General features: G+C 41.1%; 1 protein-coding gene across 1 annotated transcript in view; it reads left to right on the forward strand.

Moving 5' to 3' along the window:
* The window catches only part of spon1a (spondin 1a), a 374574-nt gene that overhangs the window by 136156 nt on the left and 216967 nt on the right, over nt 1-21451 (forward strand). Inside the window, exon 6 of the mRNA XM_034188854.1 lies at nt 37-185. Coding sequence (XP_034044745.1) covers nt 37-185 — 149 coding nt within the window. The remainder of the gene's footprint in view (nt 1-36; nt 186-21451) is intronic.

Genomic DNA, 21451 nt, shown 5'->3' on the forward strand with positions numbered 1-21451 from the left:
GATGTTTTTGACTGAAAATAATTTTTATTTCTGCAGGTCGTGCAAATCACTGGTCAGCAATCATTGGTGCGTCCCATTCTAAGGATTATGTTCTGTGGGAGTACGGCGGCCTTGCCAGCGAAGGAGTTAAACAGGTTGCTGAGCTGGGCTCTCCAGTGAAAATGGAGGAAGAGATCAGACAAAAGGTAGGACCGTTAAGCACAGGAGTCCAATTTTTACATGCGCATCAAATAGATTGGAACATAATGTGCGGCAATGGCATTTTTCAAATGAGTAAATTTACTCTTTCAAATGTTCAGGTCTTTCTTTCTTTCTTTCTTTCTTTCTTTCTTTCTTTCTTTCTTCTTTCTTCAGGAGTGTGTGCGGTGTCCACATGTGAAAGTACGATTGATTTATTTGCTGTGACATTTTCATCCAGATTGATCAGCGGTTTCACACACCTAATAGCCTGTCTCACAGCACACACGGTGTCAATACACAAGACGTAGGCTATGTATTTATGTAGCAATATGTTTGAAAACATGACAGTTAGGTCTCCCTTTCTGGTGTTTCATGGTTCTAAGCCCACAATATAGAAACATTGAATTCATGTTTTGTTGATTCTAATTAATACTTACCTCATAACGATCACAAGGAGCTTTTTTTAGGGTTGGGACAAGGAATGAAGATTATTAGTCAACTAGTCACCGACCATAACACTGGTACCATGAACAAGTTGTCAACTAGTTGGCTTGTGTATGACTAAACATGACAATGAAGTAATACTGAGCAGTGAGACTCCAAATTGAGTAATTTATTAAAAGCAAACAAACACACAAACAAAATATTTAAGGAGCTCAAAGCTGAATACACTGCAATAACACACTGACTTACATGGAAACCATGTTTATGATACATCAAGATGCAAGATATTTATTCAAAGCCATCAAGTGAAGGGAGCGCTGGCTCGTGGATGTTGATCTCTGTTCTTAGTGAAACAACCTCTGCAACAGTTCTTTGTCTCCGTTTTCAACAGCTGTGCAGGGAAATCTGAATTGCCCTTCCAATCGACCAGAAAAAGTTTTGTTTAATTGTTTGATACCAGCTACTCCTAGTTGAATATTACAACTAGTTGTCCCAATCTTAGATTTGTCTCCCAGAAACTTATTTAAATGGTGTGATTGGAGATGTGTCACATCTCCCTTACTGCTCAAAGGTGCCTTTACCTTACTTTGCCCTATTAAGTTTTATATATTAATATATGCATAAATAGTATGTTTTGGCTGTTTGTACTTGTGGACACTTGTCCTGTTTCCCTTCTTGGCTTGTCTGCTCTTTATTTCCTCAAATAGTTCAATATATCCAGTTCCCTTCCTCCTGTCCATGTCTGTTCAGTCCAAAAATAAGCAGTGCTGGCAGAGTGAATGGTCCTGCAGAATGCTTCTTGTTAATATTGAAGACCTAGAGTCACAGCAGATAATGAGAGCCCAGTGGGAACATTGAGATCTCTGTTGTTTTAGCACTCTCATTTTAAAAAAAAAACCTCTATTATGTTTCATTTAGCATTAATGTGAGAATGAATAGTACTTATGGTAACCTACAATAGGTTGGCTAAAACCTTTGCAATATATTTAAGTGGAGCAGTCTAAATCATACTTATTTGTGTGCACATGCACATACAAATTAGATCATTATCATCCTCCAGTGGCTGATGCACTGCAACGAGTGTAGAGAATTGTGATCCAGTTGTCCATGTGTCTTTCTTTGTCTCATTTCATTTCAGCACTACAACTGTTTGGTAAAGAGTTGTGAATATGGGTACACCAGCTGGGAACAGTCCTCTCATTCTTTTCACCAAGATTTGTGTCACTTTCACTTTTGTGCCACAAATGGGTCAAATTAGGAAAGTTATTTATGCATGCGTCCTTTTCAGTAAGCAGCTAAAGTTGGATACCCTTTGATATCTATTTCCGCAATACCAGATTCTCTGTCATATTGCATTTTTTAGAAAATCTCTAAAAATCTTTCACAGGTTGTACATTCTGTCCAATCTTCATGAAAATTTTCACAGATCTTCAAACAAAACTTAATTGTGTTATCTCTATTGCTGTTTGAACTTTTAAAGCATTCATTGCCACAGCCAGGTGGCTGAACAGGTGGAAAAGATACCAAAGATGAAATGAAGTCATATCTTAGCAACACAAAAAAAAGAAGAAAAGTGTCACTTATCCTCTGGGGTGTTGCCTGGCCATCTCAATGATGATTTTAGTTATAGTCGTAGGTGGAATTTCACTTCTTTCTGTGAAGACCTTTCTCTGAAGGTCAGTGTAAATTCATTAATTCAACAACTGAACCACCTTTGTTTAACTATCTAACTTTACTTAACTACTTAACTACTATTAAGTTTAGTTAATTTAGAACTTTCTTTCTAACTTCATACCTATAAATGGTTTTCAATCATGTGACCAATTAGTTACCATCTCCATCGTGGATTACTATGCGGCTGGCGCGTGAAAGAAAATAGAGAGAATGAAAGCTTATTACGAGTCGTTAAACACTCGAGATAAAACCGTTTATTGTGATCGATGTGTAGCAGTTGGTTCAGTGGATCCGTATGTTATTCCAGATAGTGAATTTAATGGCGATGTAACAAAATGGCCGGCAGTTTCACAGCTTAAGCTTAAAATGGACAGAACCAAGCAGACCGCCTGTAAATCCACTGGAGGAAAAGCTCAGAGGAAGCAGCTTGCTACCAAAGCCACCTGGAAGAGCGCTCCAGCTACTGTCGGTGTGAAGAAGCCTCACCGTTATAGGCGCGGCACTGTGGCACTGAGAGAGATCCGCCGCTACCAGAAATCCATTGAGCTGCTGATCTGCAAGCTGCCGACCAGGTAAGCCTCGCTGACCTCCTGCAAAGCGGAGGTCGGTCTTGAAGTCCTGAGCGATTTGTCTCACCACGCGCTGGAAGCGAGCCGTTTCCTCTGAGCTTTTCCTCCGGTGGATTTACGGGCGGTCTGCTTGGTTCTGTCCATATTAAAGCTTCCTTCAGATCTGCTCTGCCTATTCTGCTGAGCCAGGTCTCTCTGCTTCGCTTAGAAAGCTTGTAACACTCCACTGCTTGATGCACAATAACTGCTGGCAGCTTGTAAAATGAGCGACCTGCCTCATTTTTATCACTTCTGTTTGAACAACTGATGACAGCACAAAAGTTAACCATTGCCGAAGCTTCTGGAATTGTTCGCAAAATGCACATAGTGTATCACAACGGCCACAATAATGGCCGTGGGGCCCAAAATCACGTGTCCGATACGTTACATGAAAACTCTCTATACAACAAATACTTGTAATCCCAGATGTGTTTCTTATAGGACTGTATTATGAAATGTTGGTTCTAATTAAGTTGTGTGATGTGTGCACAATGTTGTTGATATGATGGTGACTTTTTTTCTGCCAGGTGTACAGCACTACATAGTAAATATATATTCCCTTCACATAATTGTTCACATATAATTGACGAACTAGCTATCATATCCGATTCAATACAAAACTCAGTGTTTGCTTATGACAATTACTGTTCGAGTTTAATGCATCATGTTAATTTAGAAAATTCTGCACTTAATTAAACTTGGGCTTATTACTTCCCCAATGTGACTGTAACCTGAGGTCTATCAGGAGATGTGTTTAAATTGACTTGTCTTGTTTGCCAAAATGTCTTTTGTGTTTTGAACTGTCTCTGCCTAGCAGAGAAATTGCACTAATTTACCAGAGAAGAACACCACAGGCCAGGCTTAGGCTATTTCCACACTAATCCAATCTTCTATTTGAGTTCTAGGTCCTCTGGCAGCTGCTAGTGTCTAGATAAATTTTAGATAAGTCTTCTGTCCACTCAGGCAGGCGAATGCCAGAGGGCCTGCTTTGCTGGAAAAATCCTCATTGGTGAAGCAAAGAAAAAGAAAACAACAATGAAAACAGATCAGTGTAGGCATCATCCGTCTCAAAGATCTCCCATATCTCTCAAACACATACATTTTTAGTGTATGTTACAGCCCAGTCACACAGCAACAACGATTCCTGAACGAAGGGGAAAAAAAAAACACAAAGTCACAATACATCGAGAAAGGGTGGACGAATGAGATATTGACTTTTCTCATCACCAAATAGCCGTGCATCAAGAGTGCAAAATGAACAAAAGAGGAACAAAACGAAACCGAAGCTAACACTGATCTCCACGCTTTAAACGAAACACGCCTGGAGCCACTGGAGCAGTGTGTGTCTGCATCTCTGCGTTCCAGGACTCAGCGCTTGGACAGAGCTCAGCTGCGAACAGAAGCACGTGATCTGACCCACTGTGGAGATCTGTGTGCACGTCGGTGGATCCACCACCTGCTCTGGTTCCTTGTCCAGAACAAAAGAGGGAGCATCTCCTTCATCGTCAGAATCCTCACTCTGTGACGACATGCTGCGTGCTTAATTTTGCTCCAGTTAAAAAAAAAACAAAAAAAACTGAAGCGCTTGTTCAACATTCATAAGATGCCTCATTTTAAGATGCCTCAGAAAGAGGGGCACAGAAGGACTGCCTCATACATGATTTTGAGACTCAAACATTCCAAAGAAGAATGTAGCCGTTTGTAATCACACTGGGGTTTCTGTTTTTATATGTCACACCTCTTTGGATCAAAGCTGTTCACATGCGAATGTCCACTGTTGATCGCCACATCACATGCAGCGGCAGAAGCCCCACACCACACACACCAGCTTCACTGCAGAAAAGTACCCACAAACCAGCTGTTGTACTGTGTGAAAACATTCAGCTGGTTGAACAAAGGCAAATTAAAAGCAAACGTTACAAAAACTAAACGATAAAAAAAAACATCAAGAGCTACAGCAAAACGAAATAGGGATGAGTTGAGGTTTTTGGTGACATTCATTCAAATTTTTCAACAGTTTAAAAATCCTGACAAAGCGTCAGCTGCAGGAATAAAACTACGCGAAGGTTAAACAATGCCATCAAAAGTCAGCGAAAGTCCAGATTTCTTGTTTCGTTTGGGCTTCGTTGCCCTTCATTAAGTACCGTGTGACTGTGCCTTAAAGTAGTGGTCAGAATTATTAGAACCTCAGATTACTCACATTACATTACTCAAAATATCTTTAGAAATGGATGTAAAGGAATCAGTTTAGTTCATTTAGAATAGTTGATCAAATATTGTGTTAAACCAGGGGTGGGCATCGAGGGCTGAGACACTGCATGTTTTCCTTGCAACCAATCACCTCAGCAGGTGGGTTGCTGATGAGCTTCTCCCTTGAACATAAACACCTGGTTGTCAATGAAATCACCTGCTGAAACACCTGAACATTAATGAAATCACCTGCTGAGATGATTGTTAGCAAGGAAAACCTGCAGTGCTTCTGCCCTTCATGGCACATGATTGCCCACCCCTGTGTTAAACTATGGATAGCACATTGGCTTAGTGGTTAACACTGCTGCATCTAGTCCTTTCTATGTGGAGTTTGCATCAGTCTGTGTTTGCGTGGGGTACCTCCAGGAGCTCCACCTTCCTCTCATTTCAGACATGCACATTATATAGTACAGCAGAAAAATGTAAGAATCGTCCAAATCCGGTTACAAGCACCAAAATTTGACTGTGTATACCTTTTGGTACATATTGTAGAAAAATAACTTTAGCCATTTGAATTTTCAATAGGGGGCCAAGTAGGGGTCAACTGAAGAATTGCAAAGGGTCAAAATTAAAAAAATGTTCAAATCATATTGAAAGTGATACCACATTATGTATCTGATGACAATGATTCCAAAACGGTATAGTTTGGACTATCTATAACTGAATGTTCTGGAGTTATGGGGTAAAAACAGCAAGAATGGTGACAAAGGTCAGTTTCAGTTTGTACAGGGATCAAAAGTTAAAGTTGCTCCAGTTTTGGTAAAACATGGTGCAAATTATTTGTTGAACTAATAGGATTAACAAATGGAAGTTCTGACTGTGTTGAATGTTTGGTCTCCAAAGTAAAGGTCAAACAATGTCGACGTCCACTGGATTCTATGACATCTGACATATGTTACCCCGTAACATGATAACTAAGCATGACACATGGTGCAAACTATTCCTTTTTAAAATCCTACTAACTCAACCAATAATTTGCATCATGTTTTACCATAATTGGGGCAACTTTAACTTTTGACCCCTGTACAAACTGAAAGTAACCTTTATCGCCATGCTTGCTGTTTTTACCCCATAACTCCAGAACATTCAGTCACAGATAGCCCAAACTATACCTTTTTGGAATCTTTGTGATCAAACACATAATGTGGTATAGCTTTCAATACGATTGGAACATTTTTTGACCCCTATGCAGTTCTTCAATTGACCCCTACTTGGCCCCCTATTGGAAATTCAAATGGCTGATATTATTCTTCTAAAATATGTACCAAAAGGTATACACAGTCAAACTTTGGTGCTTGTAACCAGATTTGAAGGATTCATCTGCAAATATTCTGTTATCTGCTGCATTATTAGGTGAACTGGAAACTTTAAACTGACTGAAGGTGTGACTGGAAATGTGCATGCATTTGTGTGTCTGGATGTAGCCCTGCAATAGACTGGCAGCCTGTCCTGGGTGTACCTCCTTCGTCCCTCGTAATGTCAACAAAAAGCACAAGCTGTTTATTTGATCCTATACCAACAAAACTGTTTAAGGACCTGTGGCCCACTCTTGGGCCGACTGTACTGGAAATTATTAATCTTTCTTTAACTTCTGGATCTGTTCCTAAATGTTTCAAATCTGCAGTGATTAAAACATTACTTAAGAAACCTAATCTTGACCCTAGTGTATTGACAAACTATTGGCCGATATCAAATCTATCATTTTTCTCTAAAATTCTGGAAAAAGTGGTGTCACGGAAGCTTGTGGACTATCTTACTGAGAATAATCTCTTTGAGCCACTGCAGTCTGCTTTTAGAAAATATCATTCCACAGAGACGGCTCTCACTAAAGTGGTGAATGATCTTCTGCTTACAATGGATTCAGACACCACTACGGTTCTGTTGCTGTTAGATCTCAGTGCTGCATTTGATACCATGGATCATCATATTCTACTTGATAGGTGGAAAATCATTTTGGGATTACTGGGAGTGCCCTTGCATGGCTGACGTCATACTTGACCAGTTGTTCTCACTGTGTTTTGTACTGTAACACTACCTCTAACCTTAGTGACATGAAATTTGGGGTTCCACAGGGGTCTGTCTTAGGCCCCCTGCTTTTCTCCCTTTATATAGCACCCCTTGGGCACATATTGCGGCGTTTTGGGATTACCTGTCACTGCTATGCAGATGATACTCAGTTATACATGCCAATAACTGCTGGTAATCTCGTTCACATAAAATCCTTAGAACATTGCCTTGCAGCAGTGAGAAGTTGGATGTCTAGAAACTTCCTACTTTTAAACTCTGATAAGACTGAAATGATGGTTCTTGGTCCAGTGAGACATCGGCATCAATTTGACCAGTTAACGCTCAGCCTCGGCTCGTGTGTCATACATCACACTGACAAAGTGAGGAACCTTGGGGTAATTTTTGATCCTTCGTTGTCCTTTGGCCTCCATATTAGAAATATTACTAGGACTGCTTTCTTCCACCTGTGAAATACAGCGAAGATTCGTCCCATCCTGTCTATGGCTGATGCTGAGACCCTGATCCATGCATTTATCTCTTCTAGATTGGACTACTGCAATGTTCTATTTTCTGGTTTACCGCAGTCTAGCATTAGGGGTCTCCAATTGGTTCAAAATGCTGCAGCCAGACTTTTGACATGAAGCAGAAAGTTCGACCACATTACATCCATTTTGGCATCCCTTCACTGGCTTCCTGTCCCAGTGAGATCAGATTTTAAGGTTCTGCTACTAACCTATAAAATTATTCATGGCTGGCACCCTCCTACCTAGCTGACCTAATTAAACCTTACGTACCGGTCCGGACTTTACGTTCTCAGGGTGCAGGACTACTTTGTGTCCCTAAGGTGAATAAGAAGTCTGCGGGTCACAAAGCTTTCTCTTATCGTGCCCCTGTTCTGTGGAATGATCTCCCTGCGTCAATAAAACAGTCAGATTCTGTGGAGACTTTCAAGTCCAGACTTAAGACGCACTTATTTTCCCTTTCATATGGCTAGCATACTGGTACAGTTTTGTTTTAAGCTTTTTACTCTTTTAATTCATTTTATTAGTAATTGGAGTGGGCCGCGACCTCAACTTTACCTAAATTCTGGGTCTTTTAGTGAAGTTTAGGGCTAGTGGCCGGCAATCACCTTAGTATTTCTCTGTTTTTCTTGTTGTTTAATGCTGACAAATTATACAGTATTTCTTGTCTTTCTGATGCCTGATTCTGTTTTTTCTCTCTGTTTAAGGTGCAGCTCCATCCAGAGATGGGAGTTGTGTTCGTGTTGGCGATCCTCCTGTCCTGTGCGCCAATAGCATTTCTTGTATATCTGCCTGTGAATTGTTCTGTGAATTGTTCTGTAATTTATGTTTTGTAGCATGGCCCAAGCAGAGGGTCACCCCTTTGAGTCTGGTCTGCTTGAGGTTTCTTCCTCAGAGGGAGTTTTTCCTTACCACTGTTGCTCTGGGGGTTGGTAAGGTTAGACCTTACCTGTGTGAAGCGCTTTGAGGCAACGCTGTTGTGATTTGGCGCTATATAAATGAAAATAAATTGAAATTGAATTGAAGATCACGGGCATTCAGTGTTGGTTTTCGGCCTTGCCGCTTACATGTAGGAAGTTCTCCAGATTCTCTGAATCTCCTGATTATGTTATGGACTGTAGATGATGGAATCCCTAAATTCCTTGCAACTGAACATTGAGAAACATTGTTCTTAACCCCTTAACGCCCATCGTCGCATATATGCTACAATCTCTGACTCAAATATGCAACTTACCAAATTGACCTGTATGCCTGTTGTCGCAAATTTGCAACATACCATCATTATTATTATAACATTATAACATAAAGTCATTACCAGAATACCCAATATTACTATCTAGTTTTTGTGCAAAAGTGAAATTAATAATCTCAACATTATTTACCATCTACTTAAAGGCAAAAACACACACAAAACATTTTTTTATATACAGCTATATAAATTCAGGCGTTAAGGGGTTAAACTGTTGGACTATTTTTTCATGCAGTTATTCACAAAGTGGTGATCCTCACCCCATCTTTCTTGTGAATGGCTGAGCCTTTTGGGGATTCACCTTTTATACCCAATCATGGCACTCACCTGTTTCCAATTAGTCAAAGTCAAAGTCGGCTTTGTCAATTTTTCACATGTACTAGACATACAAGGAATCAAAATTTCGTTTCTCACCTTCCCTCGGTGGACAGGACAAGACATTTCAACAATAAGGACAGTAAAGTGCACAAACATTTACAGTGTAGCGTTTGGCAGTCATGTAAACCATTCAGTATTTGTAGCAGCAGCAGATTTTTGTGAAGACACTGTGCAAGTGGTGTGCTGGTGATAAAGTGAAACAGTGCAGGGCATTAGTCATGGACAACAGATTTTATACACACACACCCACACTTGTGGTCGCTTTGCAGGTGAGGTGGGTGGCATATATGTCTTGCAGAGAGGGGAGTGGGGCACCAGTGATCTTTCCAGCTGCATTCACTATGCGCTGCAGGGCTTTCCTGTTGTAGTCAGTGCAGCTTCCGCCCCACACAGTGATGCAACTGGAAAGGATGCTCTCAATGGTGCCACTGTAGAAAGTGCTCATGATGGTTGGTGGAGCACTTGCCCGCTTGAGTTTGTGCAGGAAATAGAGACGCCGCTAACCCTTCTTTGCCAGTGATGCAGTGTTGGTGGTCCAGGACAGGTCCTCACTGATGTGCACCCCCAGGAATTTGGTGCTGCTCACTCTCTCCTCAGCAGCACCCGCGATGGTCAATGGCAGGTGTTGGGTGTGACCTTTCTGGAAGTCAACAACAATCTCCTTGGTCTTGCTGATATTCAGCAGGAGGTTGTTGTTTCTGCACCAGGTGATCAGGAGGTTGACCTCTTCCCTGGAGTGAGTCTCATCACCCTTGGTGATGAGCCCCTCCAGAGTTGTCATCCACAAACTTCACTATGTGGTTTGTGCTGTGGGGTGTTGTGCAGTCATGTGTCAGTAATGTGAAGTGCAGTGGACTGAGCACGCAGCCTTGGGGAGCCCCTGTGTTCAATACAATGCTGCTCGAGGTGTTGTTGCCAACACAGACTGCTTGTGGCCTCTGGGTGAGGAAGTCCAACAGCCAGTTGCAAAGGGAAGTGCTGAGCCCCAGCTTGTCCAATTTGCAGATGAGCTGTTAAGGTATTATGGTGTTGAACGCTGAACTGAAGTCTATGAACAGCATTTTCACATACGAGTCCTTCTTGTCCAGATGGGTGAGGGCTGGGTGCAGGGCTGAACAGATTGCATCCTCTGTAGATCGCTTGGTTCTGTATGTGAACTGGGAGGGGTCTAGGGTGGAGGGGAAGATGGATTTGATGTGTGACATGATTAGCCGTTCGATGCACTTCATGATGATGGATGTCAGTGCCACCGGACGGCAGTCACTGAAGCAGGATGGAGCTGATTTTTTTGGCACAGGATTGATGGTGGCAGCTTTGAAGCATGATGGAACAACAGCTTGCTTCAGGGAAGTGTTAAAGACGTCTGTGAAGACATCCTTAAGCTCCTCTGCGCAGTCCTTCAGCACGCGACCAGGGATGTTGTCCGGACCTGTTGCTTTGCGGGTGTTGATGGCCACCAGTGTGTTCTTCACTCTGGTGACAGAGAGGCATAGGATCTGGTTGTGGGGAGGGGGTGGGGTCTTCTCTGGCTGTGTGGTGTTCAGTGCTTCAAAGCGTGCAAAGAAGCGGTTTAGGTTGTTGAGCAGAGAGGTATTGCTCTCGCAGCTCTGTGGCGCTGGCTTGTAGTCAGTGATGGCCTGAATGCCTCGCCATAGGCTCTGTGCATCCTTCCTGTCTTTGAAGTGGGACGTTATCTTTTGTGTGTAGTCCTTTTTTGCCTTCCTGATGCCACGGGAATGTTGGCTCTCACTGTTCTCAAGCCAGAACTCATTAGTTGGAGAAAAAGTCCTTCCATCTCGGTGCTTAGTCTCTGTTTCCAGGTGTTGAATAGGTAGGGTGTCCTGAGGTCAGTCCGGCACCCTAGGGTGCAGGGCCAGCATCCATTAAAGTGCTTGTCAGTGCATTGGACAGAGAGAAAAATGCAGAATCAGTCAGCTGGAAATAATTGCACCTAAGGCATTTGATTGCAAGCAGTAAATCTACACAGTAAAATCACCAGTGTAAAACTTACACACTGTTTAATTAGCACTGCCAGTGTATATATGGTCCTACTCTGGTCAGAGTGGGACCATATGTTCACTGTCAGTGTTAATTTAACACTGGTGATTTTACTGTGTACAGGGAAGCAAAGAGATTTCTAAAGTGGTTGCTAGCAGCTAGCCCTGTGTTTCTCTAACAGACCCAGAATGTATTGAGGCTGGGACCTGTTCTACTGCTAATAATATGAATTAAAAGAAGAGGAAACATAATTCCATACTACACAGGAATGCTAGCCATACAAGGAGAATAGATGTGGCTGTAGTCTGGACTTGATGTATATCTCGAATCTGACTATTTTATCTCTGCAGAGACATCATTCTGCAAGACACGCACATGATAAGAGAAGTCTCTGTGGCCTGCCGACTTTTTTAAATTTAGGTACACATAGTACTCCTGTGTCCTGAGAAGGCAGACCATGGGTCAGTTTATAAGGTATAATAAAGTCAGCTAGTTAGGAAGGCACAAGACCATTAAAACTTTTATGTTATTAACAAAACCTTAAAATCAGACCTGAAAGAGACAGGATGCCAATGAAGGGAAAACAAAATCAGTGAATTGTGATTAAACTTTCGGCTATTTGTAAAATTCTGTCAGCAGCATTTTCAACCAATTGGAAACCCCTCATGCTGGACTGCCGGAAGCAAGAGAATAGGATGCTGCAATAATCCAGTCTAGAGGGGACAAATGCATAGATCAGAGTCTCTGCATCAGCCATATGCAAGATGGGATGAATCATTGCTATGTAATGAAGATGAAAGTAAGCAGTCCTCATGATTTCTGGAATGTGTAGGTCAAAAGACAATGTGGGATCAAAAAATCATCCCAAGGTTCCACATTTTGTCAATGTGATGTATGACATATGAGTCTAGGTCAAGCCTTAGCTGGTCAAACTGGTGTCTATATCTCATATCATTTCAGTCTTCTCTGAATTTAAAAGTAAGAAATTGCTCAACATTCATGAGATTACCAGCAATTATCGGCATGTCAAACTGAGTATCATCAGCGTAACATCCCCATAGCATCACAGTATGTGCCAACAGGGTGCTGTATAAGGAGAGAAGAGCAGGGGGTCTTATGACGGACCCCTGTGGAACCCCATATTTCATGGGAGCAAGGTTTGAGGTGACGCTATTGTACAGGACACAGGGAGCACAACTGCTTAGGTAGGATCTCAACCATGCAAGGACATTCCCAACAATCCCAAAGTGATTCCCCAACCTTTTGAGTAGTATACGATGATCCACTCTATCAAATGTAGCACTAACATCTAACAGTAGCAGAATCATAGTAGTGTCTGATCCATTGCAAGCAGAAGGTCATTTTCCACTTTAATAAGAGCTGTCTCTGTGGAATTGTGCATTCTAAATGCAGATTGTAATGGATCAGAAAGGTTAATAAGGTGGTCCATGATCTGCTGTAAAACCACTTTTTCAAGAATTTTAGAGCAAAATGATAGTTCTGATATTGGCCTAAAGTTTTTCATTAGACTGGCATCACAATTAGATTTCTTAAGTATTGGTTTAATTACTGCAGATTTAAAACATTTATGAACAGATCCTGAGCTTAATGACAGGCTAATAATTTTCAATACAACTGGCCCAAGTGCAGGCCACAGGTCCTTAAACAGTTTTGTTAGTAATGGGTCGAAAAGATTATGTCCAATGTGTTTGTGAGTACTGAATTTAACCTGTCCACAAGGCTATCTACTGAATGATTATGTCCTGAAAGTGACACTAAGGCAGTCTGGCTCCAAGTTCAATTGTAGTTGAGGAACAGATGTGACGTGTGAGATAATAAGTGTCTCATCCCAGTGGACAAGGCAATGATACTGTAAAGTGAGTGATCTGAAACCACTGATGTAAGCAATACACATGTCAATATTTGAGACAGTAATACCATGAGTGAGGACCAAATCCAGGGTATTTCCTCTACTGTGAGTCGAATCCTGAATGCATTGCTGCCATACTAATACATCTACAGTGTCCATGAATGATTTGCAGAGGGGTCAGAAGGCTTGTTCACATGAATGTTGAAGTCACCAGCAATCAGAATGTTATCTACACGAGTTGGCAAATTAGAGATAAACTCACCAGTTTCATTTAAGAATTCAGAATATGGGCCTGGGGTCTATATGCAGTGACCAAGTAGCATGTTCTGACCTTGACTATATGTGGCATCCTGAGCAGAGCAGAGAGACAAATGTTCAAATTAGATATATTTTGAACCCCCAAGAGCCATTAGACAAAACCCAGATTTATGAATTAAAGCAACACATTCAACTTGCTTGGTGTTGCAAAGGGCGTGACTAAATGTATACGCAGGTGGGAAGGCTTTATTGTAGGTAAGACAATACAATAACTGCATGAAGTTATTCTCATACCTCTCTGTCATGTTTTCACTGGCTGATGTTTTGTAGCCAGAAGATTACAAATGGGTGTTTGGTCGAGAGCAGCTCTCCATTTCTCTCCATTTTCATAATGTGCAACACTCAGTCTGTCGCTGTCCTTGAGATAAGGATTCTGGGTGAAGGAGCCTCCCTCCTGTGAGCTGCACAGCCATCACGGGTAAACGCTGACACAAACAGAAAGCTGTTTTGCCTTTGTGTCAGGTGGTGCGTCAGAGCGATGAAAGCAGAATTGATATTCATAGCTAGGCTCGAGCACTGATCGCAGCGTTCACAGAAAGTTTGATTTTTAGAGCAGAACAGGCAGGTAAACTGTTATTTCTCTCTCACACACACAAATACACCTCAGTTCAAACTGTGATTGGTTCATTTATTTATATTTTAACACTTTTTTCACCCTGTCATAGTTGAGGTCAACACCTGTCTTGCTTTTAATTGTCAGATGTGTGCTGTAAAAATTTGTTTTACACAGTCATGAGGTAAGGGAATAAAGGGAACTTTAGGGGTTTAATTAAGAAGTGGGGAGTATTTTTGTAGCAATTCTATTTAAAATCAAATTTAAATGAATGTTTTTACTACTGGCTTCCTCTTCATTTCAGCCTGTCATGAGTTCAGCTGGTAATAAAAATATGACTGTACTTCACAGCTCTCTAAAGACTTTACAAGCTTTCACCCCCACACTCGAGCAATCATGCCCATGCCAGCTGAAACGTTCTCAGTTTAAAAGCGCAATCATTACTGACCTTTTAAGTGTGTTGATACTGAAATGCACAACAGGAGGCAATACGCATTTTGATTTCATGGATGACACTTAAGCATGAGGGCAGCAGATTAAATTTGCATTTGTTATGTTTGGTTCATGTATAATATCACACAGGCGACATGTTTCAGCTTAAAGACTTTTTATTATCTCCTCTCTCTTCATACTAACTGTCTGTCAATCAGTATTAAATAAAAAAAAAAATACACTTTTCAAATCACTAATGCTTTAGGAGCTTTGGTTAATTCAGATGCCATTGAAGCCCAAAGTCATATTCCTGTTACTGAACTAATTACATCCCCCAAGGATGTAATAAAATCATTGGTGTTTATTTATTTATTTGTCTCTCTGTCAGTTTGTCTGTCTGTTAGCAAGATTATGTCAAAACTATTACACATATTTTGACAGAAAATTTTCACCACAGATAGATATTAGGCCATGGAAGACTTCATTAAATTTTGAAGATGATACGGATTTTGGATCAAGATTTCACTTTATATAGGCTTTTAAAGATTCTGTCAAACTACTTCACAGATTCTCATCACATTTACACCACAGATACATATTAGGCCATGGAAGACTCCACTGAAATTTGGAGGTGATCCAGATCCAGATTCTGGATCAGGATTTAAATTTATATGCTTCACTTTGTCAGATTTTGAGGATTACGTCAAAACGACAATGGATTTTCACCAAATTTTCACCACACATTGGTGTCTGGCCTTGGAAGACTCCATTAAATTTTGAAGGTGATTTAGATCCAGATCTGGATTCTGGATCAGTATTTCACATTGTAGACCTTTAAGGATTATGTCAAAGCTACTTCACAGATATGACATCATGATGTAAATCCAAGATCAGGAAGATGTTGTTTTGTTTCAGCTTGTGAATTAAATATCAGATTGCAACATCTTGCTCAGTCAGACAATTCTGGATCAGTATGCAATTATTGCAAAGTCACGATGTGAATCACATATCTTTTATTTTGAGTCCTCATTAACCCTTGGTGGATGTCAAAAATCTCGGATTGCTCCTTTCTTGTAGTTTAAAGAGCATAGTGCTAGTGCTTAACCAACCATATCAATTAACAATGTATTGATGTTCAAGATCATTCAGCAGTGTTTGATCAACTTGTTTCTTGCTCAAAGGTCACAGTGGCAGAGTTTACAAATAAAAACATCTTTTGAAGAATCAAGGCTATAAATTATAATGACTAAAATGAAAATGTCATGCTGTCCCTGCATCCAAATCCTCAGTATGTTCTCATGTTGGTTAGGAACCTATCACCCAAATGTTGCTGTAGTATGTAATAGAAATAAGCTAGCAAATAGTCAGGACACAATTCTGATGTACTATGCTGCTGCAGTCTTATCTATCCTTTGACCTGGATGGTTACAGATGAAGCAAATTTGTATTTATATTTATAAATATTTATTTTTGCTTCAAAAATGTATATTTTGCAGCGGTCGACTTTTACAGCAGTTCCTGATGTATATTTGTACAATTCCATGGCCCGTTGGATGCTGCTGTTGTTATCAAATATGTCTGTTATTTCCTTTAAATTTTCCTGGGAAATTCTTCTTTTGTTCCCAGCCTCTAGCAGTCTCATGGGGTCGCATAGTGGAGTCCATTTCCATGCTATGAATGTAGTTTATCATCTGGGTACCATTCAACTATGACTAAATGCCTAATAAATATTTGCATAGCCTACTGACTGCGATGTATTGCTTTTTGCCGACATTGTACACGAGTATGTGTATTTAGAAGTAGCGTCTGTGTTTTTGAGCCTAGTAAATGCTATGTTAGCATTCATGAATCTACAGTAAAGCTTTGGTCCCATCAAATAATAAAGCAATGAATAATGAGCCATGTATGGATGTCAGAAATTTCAGTGATTATTCGAATAATGAGCCACTTATATGAACATTGCACAAATAATTAAAAAACACTGCAAGTGAGTGTGAGTCATTGCGTCAGTGCGCACAGCGCATACAGCTCAGCACATCTGATCAATTATAAACAAGATTTAAATCTATCATAAACATACTTTGAAAGCTGCTCATGAAAAAAGGAATGAACATGCAACTGTTTTACGAAGCCATTATAATATAAAGATTACAAAAAATTACCTCTTACATTGTTCCAAATACCTTCTCTGCCTCATGCAGGGCAGGAACAACAGAGAAAGAAAAGCAAATTGTTGCAATTGGTTTTCTTTACTATATCATGTTGTAAAATGCACAAGGATGTGTGAACTGACATATCGTTTACCCAGTTGTAAAATTCTGCACTGGATTACCTCATAACCTAAAGCGTAAGACCATCTGGTACTTATCACATGCTTTGGAGTCACTTGTAGGTAATACCAAAATTTTGTCTCTATCTCAAGTTAACATGTGATTTTAGATGCACTGACCTGTGACTTAATTAACATGCAAAAGTTGTCACTGTTGCTATGGTGATTTTTCATCCCACTGGGATTTTCCATGTACCAAGTTTGGTTAGTTTGGACAAAAAGGTCTTGGAGCTATAGTGGAAAATGCTCCACTGGGTGGACAATCAGTGCTTTTAAATATTTCCCCTGGTGATACTTTGTTCAGGCGGGTGGGAGATAGTAAAACAATATTTTTCTGAAGCCCGAGTATATGTCATACATTTTGTTTCTACACAGAATGTATAGCACTCAGAAAGGCTCCTAAAGCTAAGGGACATTATGGGCTTTCACAGCATTTTATGTATTTTCTTTCCACAGTGTAATCAGGTGTTCACACTGTTAAATTTAGCAAGTGCAAACATTCTTATCAGAGGACTTGGTAGCACATTCAGCTCGTGTCGGTGTTGTTGTCCCAGGTTTCTTGTCCAAGATGATTTGTATATGTATTCAGTCATTACAGAAGCTCAGTGTGTCACTAATGAGAATTTTAATGTCACTCTCTCCATGGACCAGCGAACAAAGCCAAGGCCTCAGACAGATTATGAAAGCTCCTATTTCCTCTCACACCACGGGGTGTTTTTCATTATTATAATGCTCTATTATCTCCACTTCCACAGCTGCGCCACAGAGCAATGGGAACACAACTCAGAGTGGAGCCAAAAAGAGACATTACACATTAATGATGTGGAGTACAAATGCATGCCAGTGTATGCATCAAAAGTGCTAAAAATACACTTAAAAATGGAATTTTGATCATATGCACACAGTTGATAGTGCATATTCTTCTGGACTATCTATCTATGTCTGTTTGTCTGTCTGTCTGTCTGTCTGTCTGTGGGTCTGTCTGTCTACAGGGATTCATATGAAATTCCTAATTTGCTAACACCCGTATTCCACAAGACACCATAATAATCCAATCCCCTACGATCCAGAAAAAAGTGCAAAACCAGGATTATGGCTGTGTTGTCAGGAAGAACCACGACAAACACTGCTTTTGCTTCAAGTTTTTCTTTTTACTCTGATTGAGCACAATCAAAGCTGTACTCACTAGGAGTAACCCATTTACAAACCTATTCCACAGGACACCATTCTATAAGGATGCCCCACGATCCAGAAAAAGTGCAAAAACGGAATGAAACGACTTACTCCGGCATGCCTTGTATCAGGCTGGCTTATAAAGGGCAGATCTGGCAACTGGCTGGCTTATAATACACATACCTAGCAGTTCATTTGAAAACGAAAGCAAAGCTGCACCCGGCTGTATCCTCAGTCAGAACCAGAACAAACGTTGCTTTTGCTTCAGATTTTTCCCCAATGGAACACAGTCAAACAAGTTGCAAGCTGTACTCACTGGGACTACCCCACAGAAAGATGTTTAAACATGACTGAAGCTGTTAAGACTACAAACTCCCAGAAGTGACTTTGTAATGACACAGATTTGGCGAATTGGGATGAAATTTTTCAACAACTTGAAAATTTCATCCCGATTTCAAAACTGGTGCCGATGACGACTGGAAACTACGGCGTGTACCAAGTTTGTTCAAGATTGACACAAAATGGATCAAGAAGTTACTGTGAAGCTTCAAAATGCTCCCTGGTCTGCTATTTGGGATGAAACGCATGGGCCCGATTTGGTGGGGGATAGGGGGGACATGTCTCTCCCACCTTTTCAACCAGGGTGGACAGAATGTGGTATGCCCCCCCACCTTCTGACATATATGTGTGTACTTGAAACATGCTATGCCAGTCTTACGTGCAAACCATGTCAGTCTTATGTGCAAAACCATGTCAGAATAGTATCTTTGTCTCTGCAAGTTTCTATTTTTAGCAGCATTGACTTGTTTACAACACCAGTTTCTTGTTTGTCACATTCGGAATTTTCTGGGACTGCATTTGCTCAGATTTGAAACCAAAAATAGTTGCCTCTAGGGCAGGGGTGGGCAAACATGTGCCATGAAGGGTCGAGGCACTCCAGGTTTTCCTTACTACCAATCACCTCAGCAAGTGGTTTCATTCATGATCAGGTGTCTCAGCAGGTTATTTAATTGGTGATCAGGTGTTTATGTTCAGGAGAGAAGCTCATCAGCAACCCACCTGCTGAAGTGAGTGGTTGCAAGGAAAACCTGCAGTGTATCGGTCCTCGCTGCCCACCCCTGCTCTACGGACTAGTGTCTACACATAAAGCCTCGGTTCCACCGAGTGAAGAAGGAGCCACGCACCCTGTTTTTTTTTTTTGTTTCGTGAGCTATCGTGGCAGTATAGTGGCTCAGAGTGGCTCTTAGAGGCATTATCTTCAGTTAACGAGGCTCCTCTCAGAGCGTGGCACTAATTTCAAGATGTTCAAAATTTAGCAACAACAGCGTGGCGCAGTTTGTGTTCGAGTTACTGCGACGGCTTAGAGGCATTTGCGTGGTGCTAACGAGTCTGCAAAAAGTCCATTATCCATGCACCTGGCACCTTCGCAGGACCTGAGAGGCTATTTTTGGAGCGGCTCCTCCTCTTGCACACACAATTGCACCTGCTGTGTGCGCTGGACTCTATATATTTTGTAGTGGATTAATAATTTTCTGCCAAACCTTGGATGTTGAAAACCCTTCTAATCACTTCTGGCATCACAGAGGACTGTTTCATCTGGACACTTTTTTTCCTCTCTTTCCTGCTCCACGTGGGATGTATTTTGAACAGCTTAAGGTCATTATTTTTAATGTTTTTTATAGCTTGATAGAACAGTTCCTAGCTGTAAAAGTATGTATGTTTATGTCTGTTGTATGTAAAAGTATGTTAATTGAATATCTTGTTAATGGATCACATGAGCTCCGCTGTGTGTGCGCACTGAGGCAGGATCTGAGAGGCTATTTTTGGAGTGGCTCTTGCGCACACAATTCCACCGGCTCTGTGCACTGGACTCTATATAAAATAATTATTTTGTAGCGGATTAATCATTTTCTGTCAAACCTTGGATGCTGAAAATACCTCTAATCACTTCTGTAATTAATGGATCACATGAGCTCCGCTGTGTGTGCGCACTGAGGCAGTGACTCATCATCACGCTTCAAACGAGCATTTAGGCAGAACGCCAGCTCACAAAAGAGTGATATTTCAGTCAATATTGGACAAACACAAAGTTAAAATTTGGGTGACTGCGTGAAAGTGGATGTGTGTTTAAAGCCATGGAAGATAATAACTCCAGTGGAGCAGCTAAGAGCAGGAGCTGTGCGGCAACACAGGTGGAGAGCATGCAAAAGAGCGATTTTGAAGACATAACACAAAGTTAAAAGTTGCATCATGGTGACTTGTAAGCTGCAGAAGAAATAAAGAAAAAAAAAATATATATATATATTGAAAATGATCCACAGGTGTATATAATAAAACGGCCACCTCATTCTGTATGCAGAACGGCACCGCGCGCAAAAGAGTGCTTTTGCAGAAATAAACGGACGAACACAGTCAAAAGTGGATTCATGTTGTAAAAATGATTGTGTTTAAAGCCAGGGGAAAAATAAAGCCAGCAAGCCACGGATGGAAAGGAAGCCACTTAGAAAGAGCAGAGAGGCGGCTGTCCATGAAAGGACAACAGCAGCACGCGCGGAAAAGAGCGCTTTTGCAAAAATAAACGGACGAACACAAAGTTAAAGTGGATTCACATTGTAAAAATGATTGTGCTTAAAGCCAGGGAAAAAATAAAGTCAGCAAGCCATGGATGGAAAGGAAGCCAGAAAGAGCAGAGAGGCGGCTGTCCATGAAAGGACAACAGCAGCTCCGTGCAAAAGAGCGATTTTGCAGAAATAAACAGACAAACATAAAGTTTTGTGTGTTTAAAGCTGCAAAAAAAAAAAAAAGCCAGAGAGCCGCGGAGCCAGCGAGGAGCACAGAGGCGGCTCTCCAGGAACCCGTGGTTTGGGTCTAGCTGGTCTGGTGCATTACAGGTGGACAGCAGCCTGGCGCACAGCGCACAACTGCGGAACTGTGATGGAGTGTCTATTTTTGAACTGCGTTTAAAAAAAAGAAGGGACATCTTTAAATGCTGCTGTGAATCTGTAAATTGAAAATTTACACTTTAAAGGGACCAGGTGTGGGAGGGCTGGAGGTTTGGACCAAACTCATGCCTAAACGTCCGCCAACATGGCGTTATCATGGCGCTATCATGGTGCTATCATGGCACTACGTGGCTTAGTGTGGCTGATGCGAGCCATTCAAGGCTGTAATGACGTGGTTGTGGCTCACTAGAGGCTGCTACGTGGCACATGCGGGGTACAGAGAGGCACATAGTGGCACCTTCATAGTGGATACGTGATAGATGAAAACGTGGGTCATTCTTCAAATAATCACCCCACACCCATTCATGGCTCCTTCTTCAGCCTTCATTATTCAGTGGGACCGAGGCTTAAGTATCAATGGACCATATGCTAATTTACTAAATTCTGAAAGTTAGAAAAGGAAATCAGAAAAGCTATCTGGGACCTCAGAAAGCCCATCTGCAATTATTGCTTGATCTCCAAAAT

Source organism: Thalassophryne amazonica, chromosome 2 (genome assembly GCF_902500255.1).
Source record: "Thalassophryne amazonica chromosome 2, fThaAma1.1, whole genome shotgun sequence".
Classification (NCBI taxonomy): Eukaryota; Metazoa; Chordata; class Actinopteri; order Batrachoidiformes; family Batrachoididae; genus Thalassophryne; species Thalassophryne amazonica.